This window comes from Salmo trutta, chromosome 14 (genome assembly GCF_901001165.1).
Source record: "Salmo trutta chromosome 14, fSalTru1.1, whole genome shotgun sequence".
NCBI lineage: Eukaryota > Metazoa > Chordata > Actinopteri > Salmoniformes > Salmonidae > Salmo > Salmo trutta.
The window spans coordinates 60,963,910-60,978,541 of record NC_042970.1 but is presented as its reverse complement, the minus strand read 5'-3'; the positions used below and the strand labels follow the sequence as shown (position 1 = coordinate 60,978,541).

General features: G+C 39.9%; 1 protein-coding gene across 1 annotated transcript in view; it reads right to left on the bottom strand.

Moving 5' to 3' along the window:
- The window catches only part of LOC115208518 (uncharacterized), a 48,311-nt gene extending 36,465 nt beyond the window's left edge, over window positions 1-11,846 (bottom strand). The window contains exons 1-5 of the mRNA XM_029776644.1: window positions 11,739-11,846; window positions 11,422-11,512; window positions 11,239-11,334; window positions 10,534-10,932; window positions 6,722-6,731 (exon numbers count right to left, since the gene is read on the bottom strand). Of these exons, the coding sequence (XP_029632504.1) occupies window positions 6,722-6,731; window positions 10,534-10,647 (124 nt within the window). The 5' untranslated portion in view covers window positions 10,648-10,932; window positions 11,239-11,334; window positions 11,422-11,512; window positions 11,739-11,846. The remainder of the gene's footprint in view (window positions 1-6,721; window positions 6,732-10,533; window positions 10,933-11,238; window positions 11,335-11,421; window positions 11,513-11,738) is intronic.
- Between the last annotated feature and the right edge of the window lie 2,786 nt (window positions 11,847-14,632).

Below are 14,632 nucleotides of genomic sequence, written 5' to 3'. Positions count from 1 at the left end.
TATAGACAGGAGCAACACACTGAATGATTTTGATTAAATCAATTTTCGTGACCGTTTCCGTATATACCGTATATGCAGCTGTCGTGTCTTTGGCATCATTAAACTGAAGACATATTTATCAAATAACTCTCTGTAATTATTATTACGCGATTAAACTGATTAATCGCGTAACTGTAATTAACTAGAAGGTCGGGGCACCAAGGAAAATATTCAGATTACAAAGTTATAATTTTCTTAATATAACTTTCAGATATTATAATATCTGATCTATTAGTCTTCGGATTAATGATATATTCTTTACCTCGTCAGTCTCATTCCAAACGTCGTAAATTGTTGGTTATCTGCACGAACCCAGTCTTCACTATGAGTCATCCATACATCAATTGTCTTAAAATAATTTATTTACTAACTAAGTAATTCACAGAAATGCATAATAAACAGTAGCTATGGTTACAAGGAAATGATAGGAGAATGTGCCCTAGTGGGCTAAACCGGCATGGCGGCTTGTTAGACAAAAGGGTGATAAGAGTTGATAATTATAACAATTGATATGCTAATCCTCTGCACATGAACGCTCACTCATTCGGGAACAATTGCAATCAATATATATATTTACACTCAGTGTGTCGTCGGGATCTTTGTTGAAAAGTTCTGTTGGAGAGTTTGTCCTCGCGTTCTCTCTCTCTCTCTCTCTCTCTCTCTTTCTCGGTTAGAATGGATATTTCAAAGTGAAATTCATTAATGTCGTTATAGGACAGATGTTTCGTCGGTCTTCGCGTTCAATGATACCGAATTTCTAGCTGCAGACTAGTAATTAATATCAAAGACTTGTTATTATTCTGTCGGTATCGATAGTCTAAGAGTTTAACCACGTGGTATGGTTAAAGTTCAGAACGAGGAATGCATGGTCAAACCTTGGCCCTCTCGTTATCGAGGTAAGCTGGTCTCCAACCTTTAGCCACTCGTAATGGAGGTAAGCTCGGTCTCGTGATAGAAACCCTGGGTGGGGTTATATTCGGAATAACAGAAAAAGGCTGTCTCATACCGCCAGGTCCCTTCTGTTCATGGGGGCGTGCCGATGACTTGGTGAAACTTTAAACAGAAATACAATTCTCTCACATTAACATCTTACAAGCATCCCAAAATATTCCAAATAGCTTTATCCTTATTCATTAATTTTATACAACCATTAGATGTAAGTCTCACAACTGAGGCTATAATATAAACAGCGCCATGGTAATGTGGCCATATTGTCTCTCATGAGTTTCACAAAATTGTACCAAACGGACCAGTTCGTAGCTGGATTCTTCCCCGATCTTTTATACCTTCTCCAGAACATAAATGTCGTTCGGTTCTCCAGTCCTGTGAGGTGGAAGAATTCCTGCGTTCTTTCTATGAAACCCACTCTGTCTCAAAACTGTGGCCATGAGGCAGGACATTCTTTTAGAAATATACGACCGCTCTCACAGAGCCTGGGTAGGGGGAGGTAGGGGGATGGTGCATAGAAAACCCAAAGAGGGCAACGTCATGACACAGCTGACATTGAGGTTTTTGTGCTTTGTGAGGTATTGTTCGTTTTGACTCTACTACGCCTTTGCCTAGCTCGTTTGTGAGAACCAGTTATAGCCTTCAGTCCTAGTATTGATTCACCTACCTGTTTGCCTACCTGTGTATGACTTTTACTTTTGATTTTGCCCCCCCCCCCTTTATTCAGGGACACATTATTCAATTTCTGTTAGTCACATGTCTGTGGATCTTGTTCAGTTTATGTCTCAGTTGTTGAATCTTGTTATGTTCATACAAATATTTACACATGTTAAGTTTGCTGAAAATAAACACAGTTGACTGTGAGAGGACGTTTCTTTTTTTGCTGAGTTTATATTATGTCATGTTTTGTGTGGACCCCAGGAAGAGTAGCTGCTGCTTTTGCAACAGCTAATGGGGATCCTAATAAAATACCAAATCGAAGAGTCGTTTCCAGTGTCTCAGAAACACGTTGCAATTTCAACCAAGAAGATGCAGCATTGTCATAATTGCAACAGCAGTGCTTTACAAATACCTTAAACAGCATGGCAGCCCAGATCCTTCGCACTGAAGATGAAGATTACCCATTTGTTCCCATGGCTTGAGGCAGAATCTTGACAGAAATGGTGAACACTGCAGAGATGCTTTTGCTATAAAGCACTTCTGACAACAAAGAAGTGATATAAGCACACAATAGCCATGGATTGGTAACAAAAAGGTTTTTAATTCACAAATGGAAATATCGGGATACCAAACTGGTGCTGGTTCGAGAAAAACATTGGTACTGCTGATGCTTCATGTTCCTCTCCTCCTCCTCTATTGCCAACTAAACATGATTTTCATCTTCATATCATGCTCTTCTTTTAAATGCATTCGTTTTTGCTCAGGAAATTCCATGGTCAGTTTCTCATGCATGTCTTTGTGTCACTAACCGGGGCTGGAAGACAATCCTCCCTCCTGGCTGCTGCCTTCATCCTGTCTTATCCCCTCCAAGCTATGGTGATCATCTGCCTCTAGAAATGTCTTCAAGAGTTGAGCTGATACATCATTTTTTATTATGGGAGTGCAAGAGATGACTGACAACATTACATATTCCCTGCAGTCCAGGGATGTCACACATGTTGAATGAATGTGTCCTACAAAATGAGGACTGGAACGGTCCCACATCTGAACTGTCCAAATGGCCATCACCAGGGTTAGAGTTTTATGTGTTTACACAGTACCTTAGATATATAAATTATATTAGTAATTACAGAGAAGATTAGCATGGTCACTTCTGGTGGCTTATCCATTGAAAAAGTGTCATCCTACAAATACCTAGGTATATGGTAGGATGACAAGTTATCCTTTAATAAAGTTCATACAGATAATCTTGTGACAAAGCTTAAATTTAAATTAGGTTTTTATTTTCGTAATAAGGCTTGCTTCCCGCTTATGGCTAAAAGAAGCTTGTTCAGGCCACTTTTCTCTCTGTAATTGATTATGGTGACTTGTTGTATATGCATGCAACCTCCATCTTACAGAGACTGGACTCTGTTCATCATGCATCCTTGCGCTTTATTACACATGCCAAGTCACTCACCCACCATTGCACCTTGTGCCAAATGGTAGGTGGGACCTCACTTTATGTGCGCAGAAAGATACATTTGTATGTGTTCATCTACAAAGCCCTTTTGGGTAAACTCCCTCTTTACCTCTGTAGTCTGGTCTCCTTCACCACCAGCAGTTACCATACCCGGTCTGCTAGGTGGTTGCTACTTAACCTCTTTGGTATAGGGGGCAGTATTGAGAATTTTTGGAAAAAATATGTTCCCATTTTTAACTGCCTCCTACACCAACTCAGAAGCTAGAATATGCATATTATTGTTCAGGTTTGGATAGAAAACACTCTGAATTTTCTAAAACTGTTTGAATGGTGTCTGTGAGTATAACAGAACTCCTATGGCAGGCAAAAACCTGACAAGGCTTCAAGCAGGAAGTACCCTGTCTGACAAGGAGTCGTGCGTCTTACCTCTTTTTATTGAAAAGTAAGGATCTTAGCTGTAACGTGACAATTCCCAGGGCTCCAATAGGCTCTCAGAGCCCGCGAAATAACTGAAGGTTTACGAGGGAACCTCAGGTTGAAATATATTATCGCCTTTTGTAAGTGGATGCTCGGAGGACCTTTCAATGATGCGCGTGCATGAGTCGCTTCTGAGGAGAAATTTTATTCGGCTGTTTAGGCTCAATGCATACTCCCGGTCGGAATATTAACACTTCTCTATGACATAAATGGCATAAAAATTGGTTTTAAACAGCGGTTGACATGCTTCGAAGTACGGTAATGGAATATTTAGACATTTTTGACACGCCAATGCGCCATGCGCGACACCGCGAAGAAGCATTCTAGAACTCACGAACAAAACGTCGCTGTTGGAACATAACGATGGATTATTTGGGACCAAACCAACATTTGTTATTGAAGTAGAAGTCCTGGCAGTGTATTCTGATGAAGAACAAGCAAGGTAAGAACATTTTTCTTATAGGAAATGTGATTTTGGTGGAGGCTGAACTGGGTGGGTATCTAAATAGCTAGCCCTGTAATGCCGGGCTATGTACTTAGATTATTGCAAAATGTGCTTCATCCGAAAAGCTATTTTAAAATCGGACATATCGAGTGCATAGAGGGGTAATGTATCTATAATTCTTAAAATAATTGTTATGCTTTTTGTGAACGTTTATCGTGAGTAATTTAGTAAAATCACCGGAAGTGTTCGGTGGGAATGCTAGTTCTGAACGTCACATGCTAATGTAAAAAGCTGGTTTTTGATATAAATATGAACTTGATTGAACAGACATGCATGTATTGTATAACACAATGTCCTAGGTGTGTCATCTGATGAAGATCATCAAAGGTTAGTGCTGCATTTAGATATGGTTTGGGTTTATGTGACATGATATGCTAGCTTGAAAAATGGCTGTGTGATTATTTCTGGCTGGGTACTCTGCTGACATAATCTAATGTTTTGCTTTTGTTGTAAAGCCTTTTTGAAATCGGACAGTGGGGTTAGATTAACGAGATTCTTGTCTTTAAATAGCTGTGAAATAGTCATATGTTTGAGAAATTGAAGTTATAGCATTTCTAACGATTCAAAAATCGCGCCACTGGATTGAAGTGGCTGTTACGTAGGTGGGACGAAATCGTCCCACATAGCCCAGAGAGGTTAAAGTCCCCAGGACATTCACAGTATTAGGCAAGACTGCCTTCTCTTCTTGTGCACCAGAGACATGGAATAGTCTACAATCCATGCTTCATCTAGATATGTAAGGCAACAATGTAAGGCGTGTTCTGTGCCAAAATACACATATCATTCATTAGTTCCCAGTAAACCAAAAACCTGTTAACTTCGTACATCTAGACGTTCCGCTAGCGGAACACCGCTCCAATATCCAATGATAGGGCGTGGCGCGAAATACAAACTCCTCGAAAATCCGAAAACTTAAATTTTTCAAACATATTTTACACCATTTTAAAGACAAGACTCTCCTTTATCTAACCACACTCTCCCATTTCAAAAAGGCTTTACAACGAAAGCAAAACATTAGATTATGTCAGGAGAGTACCCAGCCAGACATAATCAGACACCCATTTTTCAAGCTAGCATATAATGTCACAAAAACCAAAACCACAGCTAAATGCAGCACTAACCTTTGATGATCTTCATCAGATGACACTCCTAGGACATTATGTTATACAATACATGCATGTTTTGTTCAATCAAGTTCATATTTATATCAAAAACCAGCTTTTTACATTAGCATGTGACGTTCAGAACTAGCATTCCCACCGAACACTTCCGGTGAATTTACTAAATTACTCACGATAAAGGTTCACAAAAAACATAACAATTATTTTAAGAATTATAGATACAGAACTCCTTTATGCAATCGCGATGTCCGATTTTAAAATAGCTTTTCGGTAAAAGCACATTTTGCAATATTCTGAGTAGATAGCCCGGCCATCACAGGCTAGCTATTTTGACACCCACCAAGTTTGGTACTCACCAAACTCAGATTTACTATAAGAAAAATTGGATTACCTTTGCTGTTCTTCGTCAGAATGCACTCCCAGGACTTCTACTTCAACAACAAATGTTGGTTTGGTTCCAAATAATCCATAGTTATATCCAAATAGCGGCGTTTTGTTCGTGCGTTCAAGACACTATCCGAAGGGTGACGCGCGGACGCGTATCATGACAAAGAATTTCAAAATATTCCATTACCGTACTTCGAAGCATGTCAAACGCTGGTTAAAATCAATTTTTATGCGATTTTTCTCGTAAAATAGCGATAATATTCCGACCGGGAGACGTCTTTTTCGTTCAAAGACTGAAAATGTAAAATGGCCTCTTCAAGTGCATGTGCGCGCACATCTCATTGTTTTCAGATCGACCACTATCGAAATGCGCTACTGTTTTTCAGCCATGGACTGCAAAGTCATCGTTCAACGTTCTGGCGCCTTCTGAGAGCCTATGGGAGCCTGAGAAAGTGTCACGTTACAGCAGAGATCCTTTTATGCATATTCTAGTTTCTGGGCAGGAGTAATAAAAAGATTAACGTACAGACGCCCAGCGGGACACTGGAGGGAAATGGACAAAAACGAATGGGATCTTATTGGCACCGTACGAAACATATACACAATGTACTATACCACTCATTTGGACGCCGTTTCATTCAAAACAATATTCCAAATGCCATATAGAAAATGCCAAGTGTAACACAGCAAAAATCCAATAGATCGCGAGCGCGCTCCACCGTACATTTTCATATTGCAAATGCACATCAAGTCAAGACCCAATGGTCAACTTTTGAAAATTTAAAAAAAAATTTCAAACTTATTACCCCCTTAAAAAAGTGCTTTCTGGACCGTTTTTCAAAATTCTTTGGATTTGTTTGTCAATTACACGTATAAGAACTGTATGAACATACTTTTGTCATTTTATTGTCATAATCTTTCTTTTTTTTACTTGTCCATAAGGCATATGTTTTGTCCATTTGCAATATGATTTCAAAGGAAGTCAAAAGTCAAAGTCAAAATTCAGTCAACCATTGCCAAATGCCATAAGAAATGTCCAAATGCAATATGAAAGTATTAAATGTGCCAAATCAGGGTGTTTTGTCCATTTGCAATATGATATCATAGGAAGTCAAAAGTCACTTCTTTTTTTGCCTAATGCCATAAGAAATGTCCAAATGCAATCTGAAAGTATTGAAAGTACCAAATCAGGATGTTATGTACATTTGCCATGTACGATCATAGGAAGTCGGTTTCCAAACCCAATAGTCAGTGAACCATGGGGGATGCTCCCTACAAAACCGTAGACCACTTGCTCCCCCCTAAAGGCATTACAAACCATTTTAAAAATGTGCTTCTGATAAACCATTCCAATCACCAGGTGCACGGCTGTCCATTTGCAATATGTTTCAATTGGCATTTACCATCACGAATTTGACATGCTCAAAAATACTGCAGAAATGCAAAATTGACTGGCCCGATGAACTTGGGATGGCCGGGCAGTGATAGTGGTTCCTCTCCATTGCACATTGTATTGTTTTCATCATGTCCATTTGGTGATGTTTTTTCACTATTGAATCATATTGCAAATGTACTGTCCATTTGCAATATGTTTCAATAGGCATTTACCATCACTAATTCGACATGCTCAAAAAAAGCAGGAATGCAAAATTGACTGGCCCGATGAACTCGGGATGGCCGGGCAATGACTGTGGTTCCTCTCCATCGCTCGTTGGTGTTGATTTCAGAATGTCATTTTGGTGATGGTCTATCACTGTTTAAACATATTGCAAATGGACAAAATTCAGCCAGCAAGTCACTGTCCATCAGTCAATTAGATATCATTCTGACACCAAACTGATACCATCTGACACCAAACCCACTTTTTCCAACTCGTTTAGAAGCCAACTCTCACATATTTCAGAGCAGGCCCATAATTCACAGTGCCTCCAGTTTAAACCATAATAAAAACGTAAAACACGTAGTTACGTTCTAGCTGCGGGTCCAGTCTGATATTATGTGTGGCGACCCCGAATCCCGAGTTTCGGCTCGATAGGTCAATGGGCCGAGGCAGTTTCAATGCACCTAGTCTTGCGACTCTGGGACTTTTCTATATGTCATCATTTTCGTAATGGTCAAAATGAATCGAAGTTATTGCAAATGTACGAGGCTGTTTGGACGTTCACCCGCCGCTCTACCCTCAGGCGTGTGGTCAAAGACTGCCCGTCTCCTTCTCCCCTCACAATGTTGGCCCACTCCAGGGCTTTCCCTGAGAGGCACGAGACGAAGGCAGATACCCTCTCACGGCCCAAAGGAGCCGGGTGGACGGTTGCCAGGTAGAGCTCTAGCTGCAATAGGAAACCCTGGCAGCATGCAGCCGTCCCATAGTACTCCCGGGGAAGGGCGAGACGAATCCCACTTGGACCGGGTGGAGGGGAGGTGAGTAGTGCAGGCCCTGGTTGTGCTGGGGGAGGTGCTGGAGGAACTCCCTGTCTCTCCCAGCGGTCCATGGTTTGGAAGACGCGGTCCATGGCGGTGCCGAGATGGTGGATCATTGCCGCTTGCTCCTGGACGCGCTCCTCCTGCTGACTCCACATGGCGGTGTGGGATTCTGTAAGGGGGTGCGTAACTGGTGGCAAGGAAGTCAGATGCAGGAGAGCAGAACTAGGCTGTAGCCGGAGCAGTTTAATCCAAAAACCAACGGCATAACAATACAACAGAATATGGGTACAATACCCGACACGCACCAGTAAGCAAGTGCACAAGCACTAACAACAAACAATCCCACACAAAGACATGGGGGGAACAGAGGGTTAACCTCTATGGGACCGGCGGGACGAATTCGTCCCACCTACGTAACAGCCAGTTGAATCCTGTGGCACGATTTTCAAAACGTTTGAAATGCTATTACTTCAATTTCTCAAACATATGACTATTTTACAGCTATTTAAAGACAAGACTCTCGTTAATCTAACCACGCTGTCCGATTTCAAAAAGGCTTTACAACGAAAGCAAAACATTAGATTATGTCAGCAGAGTACCCAGCCAGAAATAATCAGATACCCATTTTTCAAGCTAGCATATAATGTCACAAAAACCCAGAAGACAGCTAAATGCAGCACTAACCTTTGATGATCTTCATCAGATGACACACCTAGGACATTATGTTATACATTACATGCATGTCTGTTCAATCAAGTTCATATTTATATCAAAAACCAGCTTTTTACATTAGCATGTGACGTTCAGAAAAAGCATACCCCCCGCAAACTTCCGGGGAATTTACTAACAATTTACTAAATTACTCACGATAAACGTTCACAAAAAGCATAACAATTATTTTAAGAATTATAGATACATTAATCCTCTATGCACTCGATATGTCCGATTTTAAAATAGCTTTTCGGATGAAGCACATTTTGCAATATTCTAAGTACATAGCCCAGCCATCACAGGCTAGCTATTTAGACACCCACCCAGTTTAGCCTTCACCAAAATCACATTTCCTGTAAGAAAAATGGTCTTACCTTTCCTGTTCTTCGTCAGAATGCACTCCCAGGACTTCTACTTCAATAACACATGTAGGTTTGGTCCCAAATAATCCATAGTTATGTTCCATCAGCGACGTTTTGTTCGTGCGTTCTAGACACTATCAGTATGGTAAATCACGGTCGTGCGCATGGCGCATAACGTGACAAAAAAATTCTAAATATTCCATTACCGTACTTCGAAGCATGTCAACCGCTGTTTAAAATCAATTTTTATGCCATTATTCTCGTAAAAAAAGCGATAACATTCCGACCGGGAATCTGCAATTAGCTAAACAGCCGAAGGAAAATACTGCACTGGGTCGAATCGGGCACGCGCCTAATTCCATTGTCCTCTGATTGGCCACTTGGAAAAGGCGATAATGTGTTTCAGCCTGAGGCTGCCTCGTCATCGTTCATGTTTTTCCCGGGCTCTGAGAGCCTATTGGAGCCGTAGAAATTGTCACGTTACAGCTAAGATCCTGACTCTTCAATAAACAGAAGCAAGAACAACAACACCTTGTCAGACAGGGTACTTCCTGCATGAAACCTTCTCAGGTTTTTGCCTGTCATAGGAGTTCTGTTATACTCACAGACACCATTCAAACAGTTTTAGAAACTTTAGGGTGTTTTCTATCCATATATAATAAGTATATGCATATTCTAGTTACTGGGTAGGATTAGTAAGCAGATTAAATCGGGTACGTTTTTTATCCGGCTGTGTAAATACTGCCCCCTAGCCCCAACAAGTTAAATACACAACAAATAATGAGGGGAATGGAAACCAGGTAAAAAGGAAAACAAGACAAAACAAACTAAAAATTAAAAATGGATCGATGATGGCTAGAAGACCGGTGTCGCCGACCGCCGAACGCAGCCCGAACAAGGAGAGGAAACGACTTTGGTGGAAGTCTTGACACTTAGAGACTTATCCAGAAAGACTCACAGCTGTAATCACTGCCAAATGTGATTCTAAGATTTATTGTGAACACTTATGTAAATGAGATATTTCTGTATTTCATTTTCAATAAATTTGCAAAAATACCTAAAAACACGTTTTCACTTTGTCATTATGGGATATTGTGTGTAGAACCAGTGATTAATGAATTCAGGATGTAGCTTAGCAGAAGATCCAGGATATGTTACTGCTGTTGACTCTACTGGGAGTGCTGTTATCAAGCTCACTCAATGAAGCTAACTCTCAAGACGGTACGTCTCGTGTGTGTGTGTGTATGTTCATACGTGTACTACTATTACTGCTCAGTGTAATCTGATGTAATTTGCACTGCATGCACTGCATCTGTACTATGGTCAAGTTCACATTGTTACACAATAAAACACTGAATGAAACATTATTATGAAACATATATGATGTAATTGAAACACACTTAAAAATGTAAGATCAATAATAAAACGACTAAACATGTGTAATGCTTGATAGTTTATTGGAGGATCACAGTGTGACACGTCAACCATACAACATTGACACCAGAAATTCTGATCATCAATGTAAATCCACTGTCTTGACCAATCAACTACCATGTGTCAGGACATAAAGTACATGTTTATGGATAAAACATATATTCTTCATTATGTTGATGAGTTCTTCTCAGTACCAAAGTACCAAAGAACTGTATTACTGTTTCATTTTTTGTTAGTCAACGATTGATGGATGGATGTTGGAATGATTCATTGAGGTATTGTTAGTGATGTCTTCAGAGGTGATAGCTGATTCCATATGGAGACTGAAAAGGATCCTCGGCATCCCCATTCTGGTCGCTTCTCACCCCACAATTTCCTTGGCTTTGTTCCAAAGCTCGCGCCAAACTGGAATACAGTTTTAAATATGCTTCATAGAAAAGACATTTTTAAAAAGGTAAACATTTGAAAATGACTACGACATGTTCAATAAATATCCCATTTACCATTGACTACCTTTTAAACCTATTGTTTTTAGGCCAGTATTTGACTATCATTTAAAAAAGAATTTGCCTCTATGAAACATGATGCTAATAAACAGTAGAGATGGAGTTGGCCATGTTGCTCCCTCCTCTTTCCCTATCACCCTCTGCAAACCTCCCGTTGTGACTTTACTGTTGCTCAGAAAGACAGACAGATAGATAGATAGCTCACATGGTGCTTCATCTTCAGAGGCGCTGGTCTTCAGAGCAGCCAACTTTGCCAATAATGCAGCCTTTCCACCTTTTAGATCATCCTCCTGCAGGAGAGCTGAGGAAGAAAGATTTTTCATTTAACTAAATTATATCAAATTAAATCTGGGCAGTAAAGTAGTACACATTCAAAAACAAGACATACCTTCCTCAGAGTTATCTTCATTGAGGGAGCTTGCTAACAGGACACCCACTAGAGCGAACAGCAGTAACATACTCTGGATCTTCATCCTTTACTAAATCACATAGAGCACAATATGTTAAGACACACAAGACACACAATGGGTCTTTTTACTCTACCAAATGAAAGATCAGCAAGTTAGTATGGATCCCAGGTCTACCGTGTTACATTATACACATGTCCACCTATATCTCTCCATCCATTCCTACCTGTCCACTTGTATACACCTGCCCACTCTTATACACCTTTGCAAAGAAGATTCTCAGTGAAAACAAACATACCTCTTACAGTTGGACGATGCTGTCTGATTGATGGCTGTTTATCTGGATGATGTCTTCTGGTCTTCAGTAGTAGTGTGGTGTCTCTCTGCCCTCTACAGCCCTGTTTTATACTCTTTCTGCAGCTACTGTACCTGCCCCATCCATCCACACCTCTCACAGCCGAATAACAAACAAGATGACATTACAGATAAGGCGATAACGGCAGTCATGCATAGCCTGAAGTGTATGACCTCCCTCCAGGCATATTTTTGGTTGATATTATGGTTTCCTAGTAATTCCAACAGAATTTGTGAACTGGAGCAACAATAGGGTTTTTAATTTACAAATTGGAGTAACACTTTACTTTAACCTTGTATACATAATACATTCATTTCACATTTAGGAAACCAATCGTTAAACCTTTTTATTGATTTTATTTAAACTTTATTTAATCAGGTTAGTCTTGTTGAGATAAAAATGACCTATTCAAGAGAGACCTGGAACAAGACAGCAGCATCAACACATCAGTTTCAGACAAACAGTCAGATGACATCAACCAGATGAAAAATATCAATATAAAAAGCAGCATGCCAGTAAAGTACATGTACACAACACTAAATAAGAATGAACTAGTATTTAAGTCTGTGTTTTGCTAGCTATGTCCACCAAACAGTCTGCAGAGATCACAATGGTCAATTAGACGTCTCTTGTTAGTGACAAAACGAAGGGTTGCATGATACAGTTATAAGCCCTCAAATCAAGTCACATTTTATTTGTCACATGCCCCGAATACAACAGGTGTCGACTATACAGTGAAGTGCTTACTTACAAGCCCTTAACAAACAATGCTGGTTATAAAATAAATAAATAAAGTAACAAATAATTAAAGAGCAGCAGTAAAATAACAATAGCGAGGCAATATACATGGGGTACTGGTGCAGAGTCAATGTGCGGGGGCACTGGTGGGTCGAGGTGATTGACGCAACGCAATATATACATGTGGGTAGAGTTATTCAAGTGACATATGCTAAGATAATAACAGAGAGTAGCTGCAGCATATTAGATGCAAGTAGTATGGGTAGCCATTTGATTAGATGTTCAGTAGTCTTATGGATTGGGGGTAGAAGCTGTTTAGAAGCCTCTTGGACCTAGACTTGGTGCTCCGCTACCGCTTGCCATGTGGTAGTAGAGAGAACAGTCTATGACTAGGGTGGCTGGAGTCTTTGACAATTTATTGGGCCTTCCTCTGACACTGCCTGGTATAGAGGTCCTGGATGGCAGGAAGCTTGGCTTTGTTATGTTGTTGTCTTATGTCTCTCTTTATGTGGTGCTGTGTTTCTTGTCGTATTTTATTAATTTGTTTTACTCCCAAATATTGATGCTAGGGATTCTGTGGCTAAAGAAAACAAATAACTATATAGACAAAGGGCATGCCTGTCTTGTCCCTCTTGATAACTTGAATGATTCAGAGAGAGTGCAGACACGACTCGGTGAAACATAAGATATTACAGTTTTTAATGTCCCGTTGGTAGGATATACGTGCTTTCAGCTCGTCCCATTTATTTTCCCAGTGTTCGAACATTAGCTAGCAGGACGGAAGGCAAGGGCAGATTAGCCACTCGTCGCCTGATCCTTAGAAGGCACCCTGATCTTTTTCCACAAAATCTCAGATACCTTCTCCAGCGAATCACGGGGATCTGTGCTTGGTCGGGTGTTTGTAGTAGTATATCCTTCCTGTCTGACTCATTGAAGAAGAACTCTTTGTCCAGTTTGAGGTGAGCAATCACAATCATTCTGATGTCCAGAAGCTCTTTTCGGTGATAAGAGACGGTAGCAGCAACATTATGTACAAAACAAGTTACGAACAACGCGAAAAAAGAAACATAATAGCATGGTTGGTTAAGAGCCGATAAGACGGCAGCCCTCCCCTCTGGCTTCATCGTAATATTGACTCAGGGGGATGAATACTTATCTAATCAAAATATATTAGTGTTTTATTTTACATTTATTAATTAGACTTTTCATAATTTTTCTTCCACTTTGGCATAACACTATAGTTTGGTAGATTGTTGACAAAAAAATGACAGTTTAATCAATTTTCATCCCACTTTGTAACTTAACAAAATGTGGAAAAAGTCAGTGTGTGTGAATACTTTCTGAAGGGACTGTATTTGTCCAAAAGTAGTAAAATAAATGGCAGAGATTGTTCTGATTCAGATACATCAAGTAAAATGTCATCCGCATACAATGATATCACTTGTTGATCTCCATCAATCTCTGTGCCATGGATTTAGCCATGAGTTCTAAATATTGATGCTAGGGATTCTGTGGCTAAAGATTTGTCCATTTGTTTGTATAGATACTTTGGCGGATTTGTACAATTGCTCAATCGAGGAAATAAATATCGGACCAAAACCAAACGTTTTTTATAACAGCCACCAAGAATGCCCATTCCACCCTATCAAATGCTTATTTTGAATCTATTCATAATTAAACATTTGTGGCATTCAAGTTCTTGTTATGAATGATTATACTGAATAGAGTTGCAGAGATTGTCTATAGACATCATGTTCCTTATAAAGCCTGTTTGATATGAGTCACTCAATTTTTATATTACTGTCTCTATGCAAAAAGCTAATACCTTAGCAATGATTTTGTAATCAACATTCAAAAGTGATACTGGGCGGAAGCATCTGCATGACAATGAATCCTTATCTTTCTTTTTACAGTAAAGAAGGTGATTGTAGCTAAACATAGCAATTGGGGAAGTTACATAGAGTAGGCAGTAGGAAGCACCCCCATCCATTTATATGCAGATGATCAAGTCTTATACTCAGCTGGCCCCTCCATAGGTTTTGTGTTAAATGCTCTACAACAAAGCTTTCTTAGTGTCCAACTGTCATGACTTCCGCCGA